The sequence below is a fragment of the Benincasa hispida genome, chromosome 12 (genome assembly GCF_009727055.1).
Source record: "Benincasa hispida cultivar B227 chromosome 12, ASM972705v1, whole genome shotgun sequence".
Lineage (NCBI taxonomy): Eukaryota > Viridiplantae > Streptophyta > Magnoliopsida > Cucurbitales > Cucurbitaceae > Benincasa > Benincasa hispida.
This window is the reverse complement of record NC_052360.1, coordinates 12,741,342-12,764,220: the sequence shown is the minus strand read 5'-3', so window position 1 is coordinate 12,764,220 and position 22,879 is coordinate 12,741,342. Positions and strand designations below refer to the sequence as shown.

Genomic DNA, 22,879 nt, shown 5'->3' with positions numbered 1-22,879 from the left:
AAGAAACTTGTGTTTGAATTATACTTGGTTTCAGTGCAAGGAAACTTGTGACACGCGCTACATCATCGCATACTATGAACATCTTATCATCAATGCATACACTTAGAGAGTAGTATCACAAAATATCTTTATCGCATGGTACTTGAGAGCATGGTGGTGACGGGAAATTGGAAGTCAATTTTTTTACTTTACAACCAAATTCCCTTGGATGCGTTATGCGATGCATGTTCTAAAATATGCGTTGATAGCCATGTGTTGATTGGTCATGCATTGGAATGAAATTGCACCAACAATGTATGCGATGACCATGCATCATGCCATAAGTTTTCTTGTATTCACGCCAAGTATAACATGAACGCAAGTTTCTCGGGTAATTCGAGGTCAAACATAGGGACTTGTACTAAATGTTTGCGGTGATGTGCATGCGGCAGTATAAATAAAAGAATGGAGGGGATGTTGAATCCTACTCGTACTCCTATCTAATAGACAATGCAATGAGAATATGCATGAGCGGTAGAAATGCGGGAAACCTTGACATGAAATAAATGAATGGTAAAACGGATAAAATGCGGAGATGTTTTCATTGCAAACTTAAGAGTGACTGTAAGGGAACCCTAGTCAGCGGAAGATTATGCGATCATGTTACAACCATGCACGATAAGTATCTTCCAGTGCTCCTAATTCTAGGACGTATGTGTTGAATGCAAAAGTGTCCGTAGAGCTTATTCCTAAGTCTCTACTCTTTTCCTATGCGATGATGCAAAATGCACACAACGCTGCAGTGACCATACACAATCATATTCTATCTCTAGGATGCATGCGATGGGTTAATAACAAATAGTGCTCATTCCTAAGTGCCTATCTCTTGTATTATAAGTTCTAATCTGGCTCTCCCAAGCCTAGATTCTGTCCTTAGACTACCCTACCGAGTATCCCTAATGGACGAATGAAGCATACATAATACAAGACAATCGCATAAACTTCGCTGACCTACGGTTGTTACTATCCCTAGTGAACAATGCATACCTTGATTAATGCGTCCAACCACTTATCCTCCTAGGCAGTTGATTGTTGCTGAATTCACTCATGGACAAGCAATGCGAGAGCCCATAGACAGGCGTTGCAGCAGCTTCACATTATGCAAATAAGATTACTCACATACTCGTGCAACGCATACCTCTCAGTAGTTTGCTCATGCTTCATATCCCTAATCCACATGATTAAGTATGCAATACCTAAGCACTCCCACTAAGTGTTCCAATTAAAGTAAAGGTGCTAAGTAAGAAGATGGAGATGAAGTCAAAGGAAAAGAGAAATGCATTGAAAACACATTGTATTAATTTCTTAATTCAAAATGTCATACAATACAATATAAAAAATGAAAGGAAAAAGGAATGACTGGCTGGAAGCAAAGATTTTCTTCCAGCGGATGCGTGTCAAGGCTGCCGGTGGTGTCATGGATGGGTGGAGGAGCTGACTCATTCGAGATCTAACTACGGTCGAAGGCTCCGATCGTTACTCGGAATGGATGAAGGAGGTGAAGAACTCTTAGCGTCTTCTTACGCATTTTTCCTGGATCGCGGGGAAAGTCCCCGGTTCACAATGATCCTCCCCCAAATGAAGAATAATCTCAGGATCCAAAGGATCAACCCCGGATGATCTGAAATTATGCTCATCGGCTTCTATTTATAGAGTTTGGACCACTGACAACATTAATTGGACTGCTCTGAGTTTGACGTTTGGTGCGTCAGACCTTTCTGAACCTCTGCCACTAACGACGCGGTAGGTGAAATGTCAGCATCAGCTTTTGATTTTCTCAAGGTAGAAGCGTTGATGCGTTCATTCCACAAACTTTGCGTTGATCCCAATAAAATGCGTTGTCGTGTAGCCGCAATCATTCAATGACCACATTTTCTTAACACTGCAACTCCACATGATGACCGCATTTTCCTGTCGAGCGCAACTCTCATGCGATGGATGCATACACCTAATTACCGCAACATCCATGCATTGATCGATGCATTTGCCTTGCGATGGAGTGTTTCTTCGCATGCGGTTGTCTATGTGTTGGTCCGTTTTTCGCTTTGCGTTAATTTCCTGCATTGGATACAAAGATAGAACATTGAACGCAGAATTAATGCAAAATATTGGGTTAGCTGAGATTCGACATGCTGATCAACACAAACTCATATTCTTGTGAATTCCTAACATGATTGACGCAATTTCTGCTTAATGACCTTCATAATTCTAAGTAAAAGGCCTAAGATGACATGCATTTCTGCATGTCATCACATGGCACATCATCAAGTCCATTCATTCGTCAGTGCATTAATCATTCATCTATCATCACAGTGCATGCATATAGACAAAAGAAAAATTTATATAAATTTCATAGTCAACAAGTTTATGGCGCCGTTGCAGGGGACATGAGCTTGTACCACCCAAAGTTTATATAAATTTTCGTTACAAGTTTATGGCGCCGTTGCCGGGGATTGGTAATGGTTAATGTTGAATACTTTTGTAGTATTTTGCAGGACAGATCTCTTTGTACTGGCTGTTTATCGCAGAGAGCAGTCTGACGATTTATGAGTACTAGAGCAATCTAGAAATTCTTAGCTGACCCAGAGATCCGGTATATTTTTCGCGCAAGAGCACATTAGAACCAGACTAAGCGCCAAAATTTTAAGACCTACGGTTGAGGAGAATACAAGGTTTGAGTAATGTGCAACGCAATCTCCATACTTGGTGTGACTCCCAAAGGAATTAGATTACATCTCTTCCTGTACACATTGCGGGGTGATGCAAGGAGTTGAACAATGTCCTTGATGACATTGCGTAGGCAAGCTTGATCGCCTGCAGAGGGGATGCTATTGCAGTAACTCTGAAAAACTTCCTTCGATCAGCATCCCTATATCTATGTTTATTTGCTTTCTTTACAGCTTTCATTTACTACTTTCTAAATTGCATTATTTACTGCTTACTAAATTTAGCCTTTACTTCTTTATGAATTTACTTTCAATTTAATTCATTTGCATTATTTCCATGCCTTGTTCAATCTACTTACTTTTCTGCTGTAGTTTGTGTTGTTCTTAAATCTCAGTGAATGACTGACTTAAAAGAAAATGAACACCGCAAATTTTTATCAACTTGCATAATTGAAAAAAAACCCTTTAATAATATCCAGTATGCATTGCGATAAAGGGTGTATCTTGCGCTGACAAATACACTTTGTGTCCATCTTACAAAAATGCATTGCGCTGAGGGGTGTGTTGCACGCGTATGTATTTTGCGCCTATCCTTAGCAAAAACCCACTATGTCGAGGTAGTGTTGTGCTAGTAGAATATCGTGCACCCGTCCTCCAGAAATGTGCTGAGTTGAGGGGTGCGTTGCGCTAATGCATGCGTTGTTGCCCGTCCTCCACAATTATGCATTTGCGGTAACGGATGCATTGCGTTAATCTTTAACCTTGCGCCCGTCCGAATAAGATACAGAAGAGAAATTCTTTTTGCGAAGAGAGTAGTCCAATCGTTTAGGCTTCCAAGGAAATGATGATTTAGCAGACGAAGGGACGTCCTTTTCTGCTAATTCATAAATGAGAGGAGCGAGGCGGGCAGGCTTTGTGAGTATCTCATAGCCTGCCACGTAGAATTTGTGTGGGCCCATCAAAGCCCAACCTATAAATTCCTTCCTCCTTCGTCTGAGGAACTCTATTTGAATCTCAAGCGAAAATAACCCTAATAATCCTCTGCACACCAGACCTTCAAAATTCCTTCCTAAGTCCTAAAAATTTTCCAACTCTTCCACTCAACCGAAACCATGGCCGGACAATCCTCATACTCATCTTCCCTACCTTTATCACCTTCCCAAGCCCCCGTCATCGCACGGGAGGTGGCATTCCTCGCAACTAGCCGCCGTCTCGTCGCCTAGCCCAACCCTACCCAAAGAATCATCGAAAAACCACGGCGAAAACCCTCTGTAGCCAAACCACTCGTCCGAGAGGGGCCGAGCACAGAGAGTGCCCCTGCCACAAGTCCTGAAGTGGCACTCCCAGTAGCGTCATCAGAAACTAAGAAGAAAAGAAGAAATGACGAAGAGGTATTTGGGAGTATTCTAAGCAACATGGAGAGAGAGGGGGGCTACCTAAAGCTGAAGTTATAAATCAGCCCCTGCCTTCAGAGGAAGAAATGGTGGAGGCTTCACGAAGAAATTCCCTGGCAGTTGCGGAGCCTAAGGAGACTATCCAACAAACTCCAATGAGGAACCCATCAGGGCCATTATGGAGGAGGTCGGAGTGAAGAAGCAGCCAGAAACGGCAGAAGGGAAGAAGAAAAGAAAATGTAAGGAAAAACGGGTAGAAGGCGATGGAGCTACCTGGCCAAAGAAGAAGAAGAAAGAAAAGAAGTCGAGTGAAAAGAGACAGAGCAGGCGAGAAGAGAAGCGACTGAAGAAGGAAGAGAAGAAGAAGAGGGCGGTAAGCCCAGATTTCGATGGAGAATCCACCACCGCAAGGGTGAAAGAGGGGAAGTCACTGCAAGACAAAGAATCAGCGCAACCTCAAGTTTCATCAACGTATATACGAATGGTTGCGACTGAAGATAAAGAAGATCCAGACATTACCCCTCTGATGCGGTGTCACAAGGAGAATGCACCGCAAGGGTCAACAAGTTACCCATTATTTTTACAATGCATAACAGAAGAGAAGGAGAAAAGAAAAAGAGAAGAAGAGGAGAAACAAGAAAAAATGTTACGAGCGCACCAAATCATTGCATCAGGTGATTTGGCAAGAAAACTCCATGATAAGGAGGTGCGCCGTAACATGCAATATCGGGCAGAAGAGAAAGAAGAAGGCTCAAAAATGAGCAACACATACTTCTTGCCTCGGAGTAGTTTGAAAAGAGATGAGAGGAAAGAAGAAGAAGAAGAAGAAGAAAAGAAGAAAAATGAGGAGAAGGAAAAACGGCACAAGGCCAATGTGCAGCGCATAAGAGAGAGTAAAAGGAAAGAAGTTACGGAATGGAAAAGGAAACAAGAAGAGCAGCACAAGAAACGGAACGAAAACAAAAACAAAGTCCCAGCCTTGCATCTACTCAAGAAAAGGGCAAAGAGAAAGTTGGAAGCAGTGAGCTTACGTCAACTAGGAGGCGCCCATCAATAAAGAAAGAGAATGATGATATGATGATGAAGATGGGTTTCTTCCCTGCGTCGACGCCACTACCAGATCTGATTACAAGTGATGTGCTAGAGCATGGGTGGGAAACATTCTGCCAATGCCCATCCATCATTATTCCTACGGTAGTGAGGGCCTTTTATCATGCCGGCTCCATGACACCAAAGATGCAGTGATCATGAAAGGGTGGACAGTACCATTCAGCGCAAGGGACATCAACGAATTGTATAAGATGAAGGACATCCCGGATGCACCGGGTAACAAGATAATTGATGATCCCGAAGTAGCACACATGGAGGATGTGCTGGGAGTATTAACGCAACTGGGCACTAAGTGGTCGGTATCTTTGACAGGCATTAAGACCCTTGCGTCCAACAAGGTGCTCCCAGAGGTGCGACTTTAGGTTTATTTGGTGAAACGGCAGTCCTAACATCGCATTATAAAAAAATTTCAAGGGATTGAGTGATGGTCGCATATTGTATAGCATGCGGCATTCCGATTAACGTAGGCCAGTTGATTACGAAGCATATTCAAGGCTTTGTAGGCCGTGTGAGAGGCCAGTACTTCTTTTCATGGACGATTTCGAGCTTATGCCTCTTTGTGGGCGTAGGCATTGATGAAGAACCCATGCCGGAAGTCCATGGTCTCATTCACGCAAAGATCCTGAGAATGCTTCTCAAGGACTCTCCACACTGCCCCGAGCTTCCACCCAAAAGGCCCCTTATAAATCTGAATGCTCCGCAACAACCCAAACCAAAGAAGCAGCGCAAAAATTATAAAGGGAAGGAAAAAGTCCAAGAACAATCACCACAAAACCAAATACCCTTGGACCCCTTACCTTTAATCATTCGCCTTCCGAGCCCTCCAATAGAACTCATTTCCCCTCTTCCTGAACACTTCAAAAACCTCCTCCTCGCTCCTAATTCAAACATCGCAACCCTAGTAGCGTCCCCCAGCCATCCATCTCCACCTCGCTTTTCACCTCCATCGTTGCATGTTGACGACCCACACGGTTTGGGAGCAGGCCCTTCCGCTCAACCTCAAACCGATACTGGTGAAACATCAACGGCAAACCCACCATCACATCCCTTGCTGCTGACTTAGCAGAAATGGGGTCACTATTCTCTCAACAACAAAACTTCTTCTGTCAAGCAATAAAAGAGTTACAAGAGAGCCACGTAGAGTTGTAACGCAGTCATGCGATGATGTGGCAGTGTTGATTAATATTCAACGCAATATCTTCACTATCCACCCGAACCAGAGACAAATGGCGGAGCGCAACCATGAATACTTTAACCTTTTGACAGCCTATTTATATGGTCCCATGGTGCCTCCCCATTTACAGCAATCTTTGCATTTTGAAGAAACTTTCTTCGAGTTCCTCCGCAAAATCCTCCTCAGGATCCCCCGCCGCAACTCTAAATTTAGGGTTGTGCCACCTTCTCAATAAATCTACAATTTTTCGTTGCGGCCATTCTTTCATTCATTAATATTTTTTTGTAGAAGCTATACCTTCATTTTTTGGTACATGATAAAAGTTTTGTATTGCGTTAATTGTAATTCTTTGTATACTTAGTTAATTTTCAATACAACTAAGTAACAGTTCTTTCAAGTATGCGATAGCCTCTTCTTTATCATCCTTTGTCAATTTTGCAATGTTCTTGAACTTTCCTTTTGCGTTATTCATTGTGCTGCCATGATGTCTAATATGCGTACACTTAGTAACATTTCCCATACTTTGTATTTTCTAACTAACAGTTAGTTAATTTGTCGCTATAGTAATGCTTTACCTTTTGTCCTTCAAAATTCTGCTCAAACCTTCTTTTTGAAATTTTATCTAAGTGTTTGTCTATTCTGTCCAAAAAACGTAATGAGAACCTTGTGCATCTCTAAATTTGGGGGTGGTGGGGAAGGTCTGAGCAGATGAGATCAAGTGATGCGGTCATTACGAAAAATATGTTTCCATTATTATATAAAAAAAAATTCATATAAACTTCGTTGTTAGCGTAAGGGAAAATCCCAAAAATCCCAACCTAATAAGAGTTAAGTCATGAAAGGAACCTGCTCGTAGTTGGATGATCGGATGTCACCCATAGAAGCAAGCCAAAACGAAGTTAGGTTTCTAAGAGCAACGCAATATGAAAAGAGAAAAATAAGAAAATGGAAAAAATAGAAGAAGTGAGAGACAACTCCTCTGAAATTGAAGAGTTAAAGTTGCGATTGGCACACAACCGTAGTTGGATGTTCGCATGAAACCCGTGGGAACAAGCCAAAACGAAGAGTATAACCATGATCAACAGTCTCTAATAAATGACGCAAAATTTGACCACCACATCCAGACGCATGAAGTTGTTTTGACAAGAAGAGGTAAACATTCTTTTTAAAACTAGAAAAGCATTTTTGGGCAGAAATTTGTGGTATAGAAGAATAAAGTAGGGATTTGTTAGGAATTATCAAGGATAGAAAGAAATTGCGATGTTAAGCAATGTGCCTATGTGGAGCATTCAGAGCAACCAATCGACGCAAAATTTAGGATAGGAATTGAGCAATATTGCCTTAGTAGAAGATATGCTTGAGGACAAGCATATATCTAAATTTGGGGGTGTGATAACTTGTAGAAATACAAGTTATTTATACTTTTTTTATTTAGATATTGCGGCTGAAAGAAAGGAAAGTTGCGTCAATTGTATGAAAATTGGCTAAGAAATGTGAGAATTATAAAATGTCGTCAATATAACCACTAACACCATTGCGATGGTAGAATAGAGTGTTTTAGTGTCTGTTTTATAGGAAATGAGTCACTGCATGCGTTAATGGCTCAAATGTAAAACAAATAACGCATCTACGTCGCATTGCGCCCGTCAATCAAGAATGAGGGACGAGCAACGCAATGATGGCGAACGCGACAATCGATCAAGAGCTTTTCGACCAACGCAATTTCAACCGCATGCTGTAATAAAAAACAACACCGCATGCGGGTAAACAATCGAAGATGTAAAGAGTGACACAATTGTAGAGGATTCAGACGCGTGTACAACTATCAATTATGCATTTCTGACGGGATTGATTGCGTAATAGAAGGAATATTCACTCCACCATTTCAAGAACTGCCTTAACAATAAAGTGGGGACCACAATGCAAAGAGTCAAAACTTCGCCTATAAATAGCCTCTGCAATTCCATTGAAGAAATATACTCGATACGGGAGACTTGATACTTGTATATTCAGGAATACATAAAAACGTGTATACTGATCTGAGAGAGAGACTGGTTTGATGTGATTTCTAGAGAAGATCCGGGAAGAATCAAGAGACAAGGCCGAGAGGTGAGTCTCCGGGCAAGGAATCCTTTCAATCCCCACCGTTGAAGCTCTGTACGTAGGTCACTTCTACCAGAAGAGCAAGCTTGAGAGGGAAACTCTCCTCTTCATCCATTCCACACGCCGGCAAGAAAAACCTCCGTCCAAATCTGTTTCAAGACGTTGACACTCTTCTGTATCTATTTCTATCTCTTTTTCAACACTTGTACTCATTTTCTTTACTCTATCATTCACACCATGTATCAGACGCTTAATCTTAGTATTAATTGTTATGATCATTTCCATTATCATCTCTCTGTCTATTTCCATTCATCCATGATTCACTTTCTCCATGACGTTTTCCTAATTCCCTGGGTAATTAGCAAGAATTAAGCAAGTAATTAATTTGTGTTAAGGAAATAATTAAGTTTAGCTAAAGCATGCTCGACGGCATCTTCACCTATGAGAGCAGAAGTGAAGATGTTATTCCGCCTATCGAGAAAAGGTTGGAAGAATGCGTTATCTAAAGCTAGAAGTACTTCCAGAGATGAAAGCAACCTTGCATTCATCACGTTCATCCTTGTTTTACCATAGAGATATGGGAACGCAGCCGATCACCGAGAGGTGTGCGCCAAGGGAAAACAGAACCTTAGTTGCATATTTAACGCTTTTAACAAACTTGCGTTGTTGTTACTATTTACTTTTCTTATTTCTGATTCATCCATAAAGACTTGCCATCGCATGCCACGATCCTCTGTATAACTTCATAGTCAGTTTCGACCTCAGTATCATGTATCATGTATCTTGTATCTTGTATCATCTTAGTTTAGGATTTATTTTCATCGCAATTTATTTTATTAATGCAACTTTAGTTTATCTGCACAATTTTACTTTATCGCAATTTACTTTCTTGTACACACACATTGTTTATTAATTGTAAAAATCGTTCGCATGTATCACAAATGTAACACATTAATGAAAACAATCCCTGTGTTCGACTTCAGATTATTTTGAGAAACTTCCATTGGAATTATACTTGGTTTCAGTGCAAGGACACTTGTGACACGCACTACATCATCGCATACTACGAACATCTTATCATCAACGCATACACTTAGAGAGTAGTATCGCAAAATATCTTTATCGCAAAGCACTTAAGCGCATGGCACATCATCAAGTCCATTCATTCGTCAGTGCATTAATCATTCATCTATCATCACAGTGCATGCATATAGACAAAAGAAAAATTTATATAAATTTCATAGGCAACAAGTTTATGGCGCCATTGTCGGGGACATGAGCTTGTACCATCCAAAGTTTATATAAATTTTCGTTACAAGTTTATGGCACCGTTGCCGGGGACATGAGCTTGTACCATCCAAAGTTTATATAAATTTTTGTTATATGGACCTCATGATTCCTGGAGAGAAATCATAGAGGTTTTGCGATGCATACTCCCTGATGGGTCTATTGCGATCGTTTGCCAACAGAATTGGATTCTCCATGACATTATTATCATTTGGTGCTCCATTTCCAGGCTGCTCCGCCATCTCTTCTTTGTCTGATTGTGGTTACAGTTGCCGGTCTCTCAATCTTCGTCTAATAGTCCTTTCAATCTCCGGGTTGTAATTCGCCAGAGATTGAGAGTTCTGCAAAGAAATAAAAAATTACCATTAGCAAATTATCTTGCCGAAGTCCCCAACAATGGCGCCAAAAACTTGATGCGTTCTTTTATGATGTGGAAATGTGGATGATATGCGTTGATGGAATTGCATTATGCACTCGAGTTTCCTCAGCGGAATCCAAGTGTAAATTCTACTGAGTTTCCTAGTAAGTCTAAGGTCGAACTTAGGAACTTGTGAAAACAGGTTGCGGTTGTAATTTGTGTGAAGACTTTGTGGTAACCGAGTAAATAAATAAAAGACAATTACGTTGACAGATGCAATGAGTATGTGATGAACGGGTTGAGAAGATCTTTAGCTAGCGTTACTTGGGAATGCGTCAGACTATGCGATCATGTAACAACCATGCATAGCAAGTCATTTTCCAATGTAAATGCGGTGCTCCTAATTCTAGGACGCATGTGTTGAATGCAAAAATGTCCATAGAGTTTATTCCTAAGTCTCTACTCTTGTCCTATGTGATGATGCAAAATTCATGAAGGCAAGGTGATCGCATACAATCATATCCTATCTCTAGGATGCATGCGATGCGTTGATAGCAAATAGTGCTTATTCCTAAGCTTCTATCTCTTGTATTATGTGTTCTAATCAGACTCTCCCGAGCCTAGATTCTGACCTGATCTTCCCAAGCCTGGATCCTGTCCTTAGACTACCCTCCCGAGTATCCCTAATGGACAAATGAAGCATACATACTACAAGACAATCGCATGAACTTGGTTGATGCAAGATTGTTACTATCCCTAGTGAACAACACATACATTGCTTAATGTGTCCAACCACTTACCCTCATGGGCAGTTGATTGTTGTTGACTTTACTCATAGACAAGCAATACGTTAGCCTATAGACAGGCGTTGCAGCAGTTCACACTAAGCAGATAAGGTTACTCGCACACTCACGCAACACACACCTCTCGATGGGTTGCTACATGCTTCATATCCCTAATCCACATGACTAAGTATGCGATACCCAAACAATCCTACTGAGTGTTGCAATGAAAGTAAAGATGCTAAGCAAAGAAGATGAAGGTGGAGTTGAAGGAAATAGAGAAGTTTGTTCACAGAGACACAAAACTTAACAAACATTTAGCTGCCAAGTCCCCAGCAACGGCTCCAAAAACTTGATGACGGGAAATTAGAAGTCAAATTATTTGACAACTAAAATCCCATGGATGCAGTATTTGATGCATGTTCTTGAGGTAGGCGTTGATAGTCATGCATCGATGGTCATGCGTTGGATTGATATTGCGTTAATGAATGTATGCAATGACCATGCGTCCTGTCACAAGTTTTATTGTGCTCACGCCAGGTATAATGTGAACGCAAGTTTCTCGTGTGATCCGAGGTCGAACACATGGACTTGTAGCTATATGTATGTAGTGATTTGCATGCGGCAGTTTAAATAAAAGAATGTTGGAGGGGTTGCTAAGTTAATCCTACTCCTACTCCTATCTAACAGACAATGCAATGAGAATATGCATGAAAGGTAGAGATACGACAGACCTTGATATGAAATAAATGTATGGGAAAATAGATAAAATGCGGAGATGATTTCATTGCAACCCTTAAGAGTGACCGCAAGGGCAACCTTAGTCAACACAAGTTATGCGATCATGCTACACCCATGCACGACAAATCATTTTCCAATGAAAATTCGTTGCTTCTAATTCTAGGACGCATGTGTTGAATGCAAAAGTGTCCATAGAGCTTATTCCTAAGTCTATACTCTTGTCCTATGCGATGATGCAAAATGCATGAAGGCAAGGTGACCGCATACAATCATGTCCTATCTCTAGGATGCATGCGATGCGTTGATAGCAAACCATACTTATTCCTAAGCTCCTATCTCTTGTATTATGTGTTCTAATTTGACTCTCTCAAGCCTAGATTCTGACCTGACCTTCCCAAGCCTGGATCTTGTCCTTAGATTACCCTTCCGAGTATCCCTAATGGACAAATGAAGCATACATACTACAAGACAATTGCATGAACTTGGTTAACGCAAGATTGTTACTATCCCTAGTGAACAACGCATACATTGCTTAATGGTCCAACTACTTACCCTCCTGGGTAGTTGATTGTTGCTGACTTTACTCATAGACAAGCAATGCATTAGCCTATAGACAGGCGTTGTAGCAGCTTCACACTAAGCAAATAAGGTTACTCGCACACTCACGCAACACACACCTCCCGATGGGTTTCTTCATGCTTCATATCTCTAATCTACTTGACTAAGTATGCGATACCAAAGAAATCCTATTGAGTGTTGCAATGAAAATAAAGATGCTAAGCAAAGAATATGGAGATGGAGTTGAAGGAAATAGAGAAGTGCATTGAAAACAAGTTGTATTAATTCCTTAATCACAAAATGTCATACAATACAATATAGTAGAAGAAAGGAAAAGAAATGACCGACTGGAAGCAAAGACTTGCTTCCAGCGGATGTCAAGGCTGCTGATGGTGTCAAGGATGGGTGGAGAAGCTAACTCTCTTGAGATCTAACTCCGATCGAAGGCTCCGGTTGTCACTCGGTAGGGATGAAGGAGGTGAAGAACTCTCCGCCATCTTCTCACGCAGTTGTCTGGATCGAGGGGAAAATCCTCGGATGGAGAGATAATCTCCAGATTCAAAGGATCAACCCCGGATCATTTGAATTTCTACTCATCGGCTTCTATTTATAGAGCCTGCGTCGCCGGAAGCATTAATTGGACTGCTCTGAATTTGACGTTCGGCGCATTCATCCTTTTTGAACCTCTGCCACCAACAGCGTGGTAGTTGAAATGTCAACATCATCTTTTGGATTTCCTCGAGGTAGATGCGTTGATGCATTCATTCCACCTACCTTGCGTTGATCTTATTAGAATGTGTTGTCTCGTAGCCGCAATCATTCAATGGCCACATTTGCTTAATATCTCAACTCTACATGATGACCGTAATCGCTTGACGAGCGCAACTCCCATGCGATGGACGCATATGACTGATTACCTTGATCGATGTGTTTGCCTTTGCGATGGAGTGTTTCTCTACATGCGGTCATCTATGCAGTGGTCCGATTTTCGCGTTTGCATTCATTTTCTGCATTAGCTACAAAAATAGAACATTGAACGCATAATAACGCAAAATAAGGAGTTAGCTGAGATTCAACATGCTAATTGGCGCAAACTCACTTTCTCGTGAATTCCTAGCATGATTTCCGCATATTCAGCTTAACAACCTTCATAATTCTAAGTAAAAGGCCGAAGATGACATGCATTTCTGCATGTCATCAATGCCCCTAAGCTAATGTTCACTGACTTCTTTAAGGAAAATGGAGTTATACATCAGTTTTCATGTGTAGCTTGCCCCCAACAAAATTCTGTAGTAGAAAGAAAACATCAACACATTCTCAATGTTGCTCGAGCTCTATTTTTTCAATCTCGTATGCCACTGACTTTTTGGGGTGAGTGTGTCTTGACTGCAGTCTTCCTCATCAATAGAACACCATCTAAGCTAAATTTGATATTGGAGGAAAGCAATGCAAGTTGAGTTACATGCTATGGAAGCTAATCATAGTTGGAATATTGTGTTGGGGTTGATGCCCTAAATCTCGTAGGAAAGCAATGCAATGCAGGTTGTCAAATTTGATTATTGGAGAAAAGCAATGCAGGTTGAGTTACATGCTATGGAAGCTAATCATAGTTGGAATATTGTGTTGGGGTTGATGCCCTAAATCTCGTAGGGTCCAGTAGTTTGTAAACACCCGTATGAACAAATATTATGTGATGTAATAATATGAGATATTTTCTTCACTACAATCTTTGAAATATGAGATATTTTAGTTGCATTAATGATGCGTTATTTTGTGAAGTGGAAATATGGATTATATGCGTTGATAGAATTGCGTTGTGCACTCAAGTTTCCCCAGGGAAATTCAAGTGTAAATTTCTCTGAGTTTCTTGGTAAGTCCAGGGTCGAACACAGGGACTTGTGAAAATAGATTGTGTTGGTAATTTTAATGAAAACTTTACAGTAATTGGGTAAATAAATAAAGTGTTTGGTTTGTTGTTTGCGTTGATGAAAAACAAATAAATAAATGCGACAGATTTGAGAAACAACAGTTGTGTTGATAGATGCAATGAGTATGCGATGAACAGGTTGAGAAGATCTTTAGCTAGCATTACTCGGGAATGCGTCCAACTATGCGATCATGTTACTACCATGCACAGCAAGTCATTTTCCAATGTAAATGCGATGCTCCTAAATCTAGAATGCATGTGTTGAATGCAAAATGTCCATAGAGCTCATCCTTAAGTCTCTACTCTTGTCCTATGCGATGATGCAAAATGCATGAAAGCAAGGTGACCGTATACAATCATATCCTATCTCTAGGATGCATGCGATGCATTGATAACAAATAGTGCTCATTCCTAAGTGCCAATCTCTTGTTTATGCGTTCTAATCTGGCTCTTCCGAGTCTAGATTCTAACTTGACCTTCCCATGTTTAGATTCTGTCCTTAGACTACCCTCCCGAGTATCTCTAATGGACGCATGCAACATACATAAACAAGATAATCGCAAGAATGAAGATTCGCTAGTTATGTTAGCTAAATGCTTCTCAACCCATTCAACTGATTTAGCTACTCATGCGTGAATCACAGAGAGTGAACAGATATAGAGAAAGAAATTCCATTCTTATAAATGAGTTGAGTACAAAATGCCAATGGAAGTTAAAGGTAGGAAGCCTAGTAGCAATTCCTTCCTGACCGAGGCTTTTTACACTAAAATCTCTATTCTGATCTAAAGATGTCCTTGCTTCCACAGACGTCGGCCCTCTCTCTATCTTTGAAGCTTCCGGCGGTCTCCCAAGCTTACTGGAATGATCTACCGGCATAACTTTCTCCCTCGCGTCCTCCTTAAAATGAAAGAAAACTAAGAACAAAGACGTGCGAACTGAACAACTTCTTGTAAAAGCGGTCAACCTCCTTCAACTGAAGAATGTACTTGGTATTTATAGAGCATCAATGGTGAAAGGCGGCTTCTCTCACCCAGTTGTACAGATGGGACAACATTAATTTCTGACTGATGCACCGAATAATTGTCACCGGTAAAGTTGAAAGTACTTTGTGACCGTTATCGACTATCAACTTAATTTGGGTCAGCTTTTTGTCCAATCGTGCTTAATTAGCCTTTCATCCGGATGCGCACACCATGTTGCGCTGACCAAGTTGCGGCGATCCTTCTCGAGTGAATGTTTGCGAGCACGATCAACGCAAAGCCTTGCGGTGAAGTTGTGCTCGACTAATGATTTCCTATGATCGCAATTCTTGCATTGCATTAACGCATATTCTGCACAAAAATACAAAAATCAACAGTTCTAATGTGTTGAATGCATACGACCACAATATTACGAAATTGATGCTTAATGGACGCAAAGTAACATATTTCATCAACGGAATCCAACATTGTTTAAGAACTTAGCACTATGATAACGTGCATTTCTGCCCGTTATCAATTAACCACAAACCAATAAACAAAGTTTAAGAATGTATGTGATGAAAAACAAGTGGATCATGCTTTAAGTGATAACCTAAACGGTCTGTAGTATATGGATAAAGGAAGGAAACCTTATCCTGTTGACGCTACGAATGAGGCCCGCTTTGTAGATGTTACAAATGTTGTAAAGTGCTACAAATGGTCTAATCCTAACCATTCATGTATTAGACATGCGAGCGAGGATGCTCTATACAAAAGAGTTTGTATAAGATTGGACCACGAAATGTTTAGTCTCATTATATAACACCGTTCATGATAGAGACTTTCATTTAACGAGGATGACCATAGGTAACATGACCTTAATCCTGAGTAAGTTGGTAACTCCTACCTATGAGGGCAGTCCTTTGATTTGTATCGGTGCGAGTGGCCAGATCGGTGACTCAAACCTACCACTTTGGGGATTCATTTGACTGGGGAGCTGGGAACTCAGCTACATAAGATGGAATTCACTCCTTCCCCGATTTAGGGGTAAGTAGATAAAAACTCCCTTAAGGGTTGATTTCGAGACTTGAACAATGTGGCGCCAAACCTTCTCTTGGCCCAAGAAGGATTTACTCATAGTAGGACTATGATGTATTATTCATTAGAGGAATCAGTGGTACTTAAGGAGTTAGATGTAATTACAGGAGCAAAACGGTAAATTGGTCCGACTGTACTTACGAGCGATTTGTGAAGGCTCATCGTACTGTTGATTGGTTATATCCAATGGACATAGAAATATATTTGTAGTGCAAAGAGTGTAACTGTCGGTCTTTAGTGGAATGCCCGACAGTTAACGAATGGTGGATATCGTGATTGAAGAGTTTAGTCAGTTATTCACGTACTGTTGAAGCTTCAAGCTACAGATTCATAAGGTCCCCTCGGTAGCTCAATGGATTCATGTTAAGAATCAGTTTTTGGGTTAGTTTAAAGTGTTCAAATTAATAAGAGGAAATTATATATGATATAATTAAATTTCATCAATTATATGAGATATAATTGACTTAATGTATAAGGGAGAAAAAGAACTATGGTTTATATATTGCATGAGATGTGATATTAAAACTATAGGTTATGAATATATATTATTTATATTTGTAATAAAATCAATTATGGGATAATTGGTTACGGTTTTTCTCCCAATAACTAATTTAGTGGGAAGTTGTGATCAGTTATGGTAACTAATAGATAAAATGAAAATCGTTTTCATTTTTACACAAGGCGATCATTAAGCGATTGATAATCGTACAATCAAAAGAATTAGCTATACGATAACTTAAGAGCATATACGATCGTGCAACGAGTTTTCTATACGATAGTCACTTGTTTTTCTAAATGATCGAGTACTCAATCTATACAATACACTTTAGTCATCTCCCACTTACTCGATCATCTATACGATCTATCCTTTCCTCCTTCAAGGAATGAAATATCATGTAACAAAAGACTTCAGAATTAGTAAGCACTTAAACTACATTTAATTTGAGTTTTAAGCATGTTGTTCATATGTTATTTAGAAGAGGGTTTGAAACACATATTACCTTTGAAGATTTTCTTCACAAATTCAGCTAAAATTAATAACTTGTAGAAATACAAGTTATTTATACTGTTTTATTTAGATATTGCGGCCAAAAGAAAGGAAAGTTGCGTCAATTGTATAGAAAAGAGCTAAGAAATGCGAGAATTATAAATTGTCGTCAATATACCCACTAACACCATTACGATGGTAGAATAGAGTGTTTTAATGTCTGTTTTGTAGGAAATCAGTCACCGCATGCGTTCATGGCTCAAAGATGAAAGAACGACGCATCTACGTCGCATTGCCCCCATCATTCAGGAATGAATAGACGATCAATGCAATGATGGCGCATGCGACAATCGATCAAGAGTTAAGCGATCAACGCAATCTCAACCGCATGCGGTAATAAAAATTAACACCGCATGCAGGGAAACGATCAAAGACGTGAAAGAGCAGCACAAATGCGGAGGATTTTGACGCTTGTACAGCTGACCGTTGTGCATTTTTTACGGATTGATTGCATAACAGAAGGAATATTTATTCCGCCATTCTCAGGATTTCCATAACAATAAAGTGGGAACCACACGGTAGAAAGTCAGAGCATTCATCTATAAATACCTTTAGAGAATTCACTGAAACATATACTTGATACGAGGCTATTTTGATATTTGTATACTGAAAGAGAGACTGGTCTGGGGGCTGATCGGAGAAGATTCGGGAAGAATTAAGAGACAAGGCTGAGAAGTAAGTCTTAGGGTAAATCCTTCAAATCCCCGCCGTGAAGCTCTGTACCAAGGTCACTTCTACCGGACGAGCAAGCCTGAGAGGGAAGCTCTTCTGTTCATCCATTCCACATGCCGACAAGCAAATCCACCATCCAGATCTGTGTCAAGACATTGGCACTCTTCTGTATTTTTTTCTATCTCTTTTTCATCAATTGTATTCATCTTTTTAATCTCCATCATTCACACCATGTATCAGGTGCTAAATATTAGTATTGAATGTCATGATCATTTTCATCTCCATCTTTCTATCTATTTCTGTTCCTCCTTAAATCGTTTTCTCCACAATGTTCTCTTAATCCCTCAGTGATTAGAATGAATTAAACAAGTAAATTAATTTGTGCTAAAGAAATAAATAAGTTTAGCTAAAGCATGCTCGACGACATCTTCACCTGTGACAGAAATGAAGAAGTTATTCTGCCTAGTGACAGTAGGTTGGAAAAATGCGTTAACTAAAGTGAGAAGTACTTCCAGAGATGGAAGTAACCTTGCGTTCATTACGTTCATCCCTGTTTCACCACAGAGATGTGGGAACGCGACTGATCACCGAGAGGTGTACGTCAAGGGAAAGTGAAACCGTACTTATATCTTTAACATAATTAAGGAACTTGCGATGTTTATATTAATTATCTTTTCTCTTTCTGCTTCGTACATAAAGCCTTGCCTTCGCATACCATGATCTTTTGTATAATCTTCACAGTCAGTCTCAAACTCGGTATCATGTATCATGTAACTTGTATCTTGTATCATGTTAGCTTAGGTTTATTTTATCGCACTTTACTTTTAACGCAATTTACTTTATTATCGCATTTTTATTGCTTATCTTTACTTTACCGCATTTTAAATACCTGTACACAACCTTTATTAAATTGTAAAACCACTGGTCGCATATATCACGAATATAACGCATTAACCTAAAACAATCCCCGTGTTCGACCTCGGATCACACCGAGAAACTTGCGGTGGGATTACACTTGGTTCCAACACAAGGAAACTTTTGACAACGCATAGCATACTACAAGATTTCATTAACAATGCATATTGAGAAGTAGTATCGCATAAAATGTGCATGAGCAACAATGCAGCATAACATTCCATCTTTGTCAAAAAGTCTACGCTTTCAACGCGTATACTTGTTCATTCATTCACATCCAAAATTTTTTTTGTTATATATAAGCTTGTACCATATATTGTTATATATAAATTTTGTGTTACAAAAATCCACCAAGATAGAGCTTGAAACTTCAAGAGGACTACCATCAACATCTTCTCTACTATGCTCAAGCTGGAACATATGGTGGAAACACTTAAATCAAGTTGAATTGATGAAGACCAAGTGAGGGGTATGTAGAGTTTTCGTGTTATCACTTTAGCAAGTATAACTCAGAATGCTTAATTGTTCTTCATGCATGTATTGGGATTGGTGTCCTAATTCTCCTGGATTCTCGTTGTTTTGTAAAGATGTACATTGTTAAATGAATAAAATAAGTGTTATTTAATTCTGGCATTTATTCATATCCAATAAACAAAGCTCATTGGTTATCTTATGTGAACTTAAGCATGTATATGTGATATACAAGTGGATCATGCCTTAAGTGATAACCTAAATCGGTCTGTAGTATAAGGATTAAGGTGGGATACCTGATCCTGGTGACACTACAGATACGACCCACTTTGTAGAGGTTTGCAAGTGTTGTAAACTATTACAGATGGTTGATCCTGACCATTCGTGTGGAGACGTAGAGCGGGAGTTTCCTATACAAAGAGTTTATATAAGACTTGGACTATGAGATGACTAGACTCTTTATATAATGCCATTGATACTAGAGACTTGCATCTTACCTAAACGGCCATAGGTGACACAAGCTCAATCCTGAGTGTTTTATGAACTCCTACCTTTGAGGACGATCCTTTGATTAGTATGGGTGAGAGTGGCCAGATTGCCAACTCAACATGCCTACCCTTTTGGGGACTTGTCTGATCTGAGAGTTGGGAACTCAATCCATAATATGGAATTCACTTCTTTCCCGAAGCAGGGATAAGTAGAGAGAGTGCTCCCTTAAGGGCTGATTCTAGGGCTTGAACATAGTGGCCACAACTTCTCTTTGGAAGAGAAGACTCAATCATAGTAGGACTATGATTTATGTTCATTAGAGGGATCAGTGGTACTTAAGGAGACAGATGTAACTACAGGGGCATAACAGTTATTGGCCCAGCTATACTTACGAGCGATCTATGAAGGGTTGTCGCACTACTGATTGGTTAAGATGGACACATAATATATCTGTAATGAGGAGAGTTCAGCTATCGGTCTTTAGTGGAGTGCCTGGCAGTTAACGGATGGTGGACCTCGTGACTAAAGAGTTCAATCAGTTATTCACGTATTGTTGGAGCTTCGGATCTACAGGTCCATGAGGTCCCTTTGGTAGCTTGGATTCTATTGAAGGATCAAGTTCTTGGTGTTGATTTGAAATGTTCAAATTAACAAGAGGTATTTTGATTACATGTGATATAATCGGTATGATGTATGAGATATATCTATTGAGGATTGATGTAAATGAGATTTACATTAAGTACCATGGAATAGAAAAAGAACTATGGTTTATATGTTTCATGAGATGAAATATTAAAACTATAAGTTATAAATATAGTATGATAAGTTTGTTATCATTTATGTTTATAATAATATTAATTATTAGATAATTAATACTTTTTCTTTTAATAGTTAGCTTTCCTTTTGTATTTGAAGGTAATTTTACCCGGTTCATCAACTTTTATTGCTTATACATGTGATGTATGGTGCTTATATGTCAAAGTGTTTGTCATATAATTAAAAACCTACCTTCGGTTGTGCAATTACTCATGCATCATGTATTATAAATGTTATAATCTTGCATGAAGAAATTACTTGAAGCATGCGCATGCATCACGAAATATAAGAGTTATATTTTGTATGCATTGAGCAATATCATGCATCATCCTTTTGTTATAAGTGTTATAGTCTAAGGGTGAATGGAAGCATGCTTTGCTTGTTTCATTGCGGATTTTGTATACGTGTTATATAAAAGAAATAGCAATGAATGGACAATGCATTGAGCATGACACTTAGGCCGTTTATAATCGTTATGAATACCTTGCATGTGTTAGCTTCACATTGTGGTGGTTGTTTCCGTTTATAAGTGTTATAAAGGAAATTATACCTAAAATCAATAATTCAGAGTTGCATGTGGACTTAGGGTGAACTCAAGTTTTTTTAAAAGGGTTTTAAAATTGGTTTGAGATAGACCTAAGTTTAAGTGGTTCTAAAGAGTTTAGTAACCTAGATTAATCTTTTAAAATCGGTTTAATAGGATTAAATTGGTTGGAATAAAAGATTAAATTTGTTGTAAACCTATATATAAGGGACCTTTTGTATAAGGCAGGTTCTCGCTAGGCTGGGGTTCTTAAGTTGACGGAAACGTAAGACCCCTACCTGGGAACCTACCTGGAAAGGTGAATTAGATAGATTTTCAACAAGCATGCGACGTTTTTGGTCAAATACTCCGTTAAAGAGTTTAATGGATGATGATAAAAACGTTATTCAACTATCCAAGGTAAAAGTTACTCTTGGGAAAACCTAAAAGTCACTCAGTTAAAATCCTTATGCCATGTTTTTTCTAAGTAAGCTAAACCCTAGGTTATAAAATACTTAGTGGGAGGAGGAGGCGTATTAGATATGTCTTTGATTCCCCTCCCGTTTCTCTCTATATGTTCACACCGTGAGATTCATGCTTGGCCTCGAGATGCCCCAGGATGCATCCCCCTTCGGATGGTGTTTGCATGAGTCAATATCAATGTGAACGAAGAGAGTGTTTATAGTAAGTGGGTGAAGGGTGTATGACAACATGTCCTATGGTCTCTGTCATTGGTTCACACCGTGAGATCATTCTGTACGCCCTCATGTCGCCTTTGATGCGGCCCCCTTTGGATGGGTTTCGTGTAGTTGGTCAATATCAAGGTGAACTCTAGAAATGGATAGGGTCGCTTTAGGTTTTGCCTCAATCAGATTTTTTCCCTTCGGATTGGCCTTTTGTGATGGACCTCTAGGGCTTAAAATGGCGGGTCACACTTACAGGAGATTGTTAAGTAAGTTAATGATCTCTTGGCCAAATCAATAATGGCTAATCGTTATAGAAGCAAGAGTTGTTCTGGTATTAATGACTAGTTGAGATCTTCTCAATTCAGAGGAGGGATAATTGACTTCCCTTCGGCAGCTTTTGTCCTAAACCTTTGAAGCGTCGTTGCGAAAGTAGATGTCACACAAGGTTCATGTTAGTTTTGCTAAAACCTTATTGGATGTTTTTTTGTTTTACAATGGGTATTTGCTTAAAACCTAACGTAGGTCAATGTTTTTTCCTTTTCAGCAACTCATTAGTATTCCCATTTAAATCTTTTGAAAATGACCGATTTATTACAGTGGAAAGAATCGTGTGAAACCAATTTCGTGGCAAACGACCTCCATCCTACTACTTTCCAAAAGAGGAGACAAGATAGTAAATATGATTTATTAGTCTTGGAGACATGTCTGGTAGAGAATGATGATTCTTCCTGGATCCTTGATTCAGGTGCTACCAATCATGTTAGTTCCTCTTACCAAGGATTTAGTTCCTGGCAAACATTGCCACGGAAAGAGATGACTCTTCGAGTCGATAATGGTGAGGTTGTTTCAGCTGTTGCTGTAGGCAGACTAAAGTTATTTGTTGACAAGAAACGTTATCTGTTACTGGATAATGTTTTTGTAGTTCCTCATATTAAGAGGAACTTAATCTCGGTTTCTTGTCTCATTGAAGAAGTCTATACCGTTTCCTTTTCTGAGAATAAAGTGTTTATTTTAAAGAATGGAATGGAAATTGGTTCTGGTTCAATGGAAAATAACTTATATG

At 39.5% G+C, this 22,879-nt stretch overlaps 1 protein-coding gene across 1 annotated transcript; it reads left to right on the top strand.

The window, feature by feature from the left end:
• Positions 1-4,277: 4,277 nt before the first annotated feature.
• Positions 4,278-5,156, top strand: LOC120067403 (protein MNN4-like). Its single transcript, XM_039018972.1, has 2 exons — positions 4,278-4,665; positions 4,774-5,156. Exons 1-2 carry the CDS (start codon positions 4,278-4,280, stop codon positions 5,154-5,156), a joined length of 771 nt encoding a protein of 256 aa, XP_038874900.1.
• The last annotated feature ends 17,723 nt before the right edge of the window (positions 5,157-22,879 follow it).

What these genes read in the sequence shown, in the direction of transcription:
- LOC120067403 (XM_039018972.1), top strand. Translation starts at nt 4,278, where the DNA reads ATGGAGGAGGTCGGAGTGAAGAAGCAGCCAGAAACGGCAGAAGGGAAG. An exon ending in TGCACCGCAAGGGTCAACAA is followed by an intron (nt 4,666 to 4,773) that starts GTTACCCATTAT and finishes TCATTGCATCAG; the next exon opens with GTGATTTGGCAAGAAAACTC.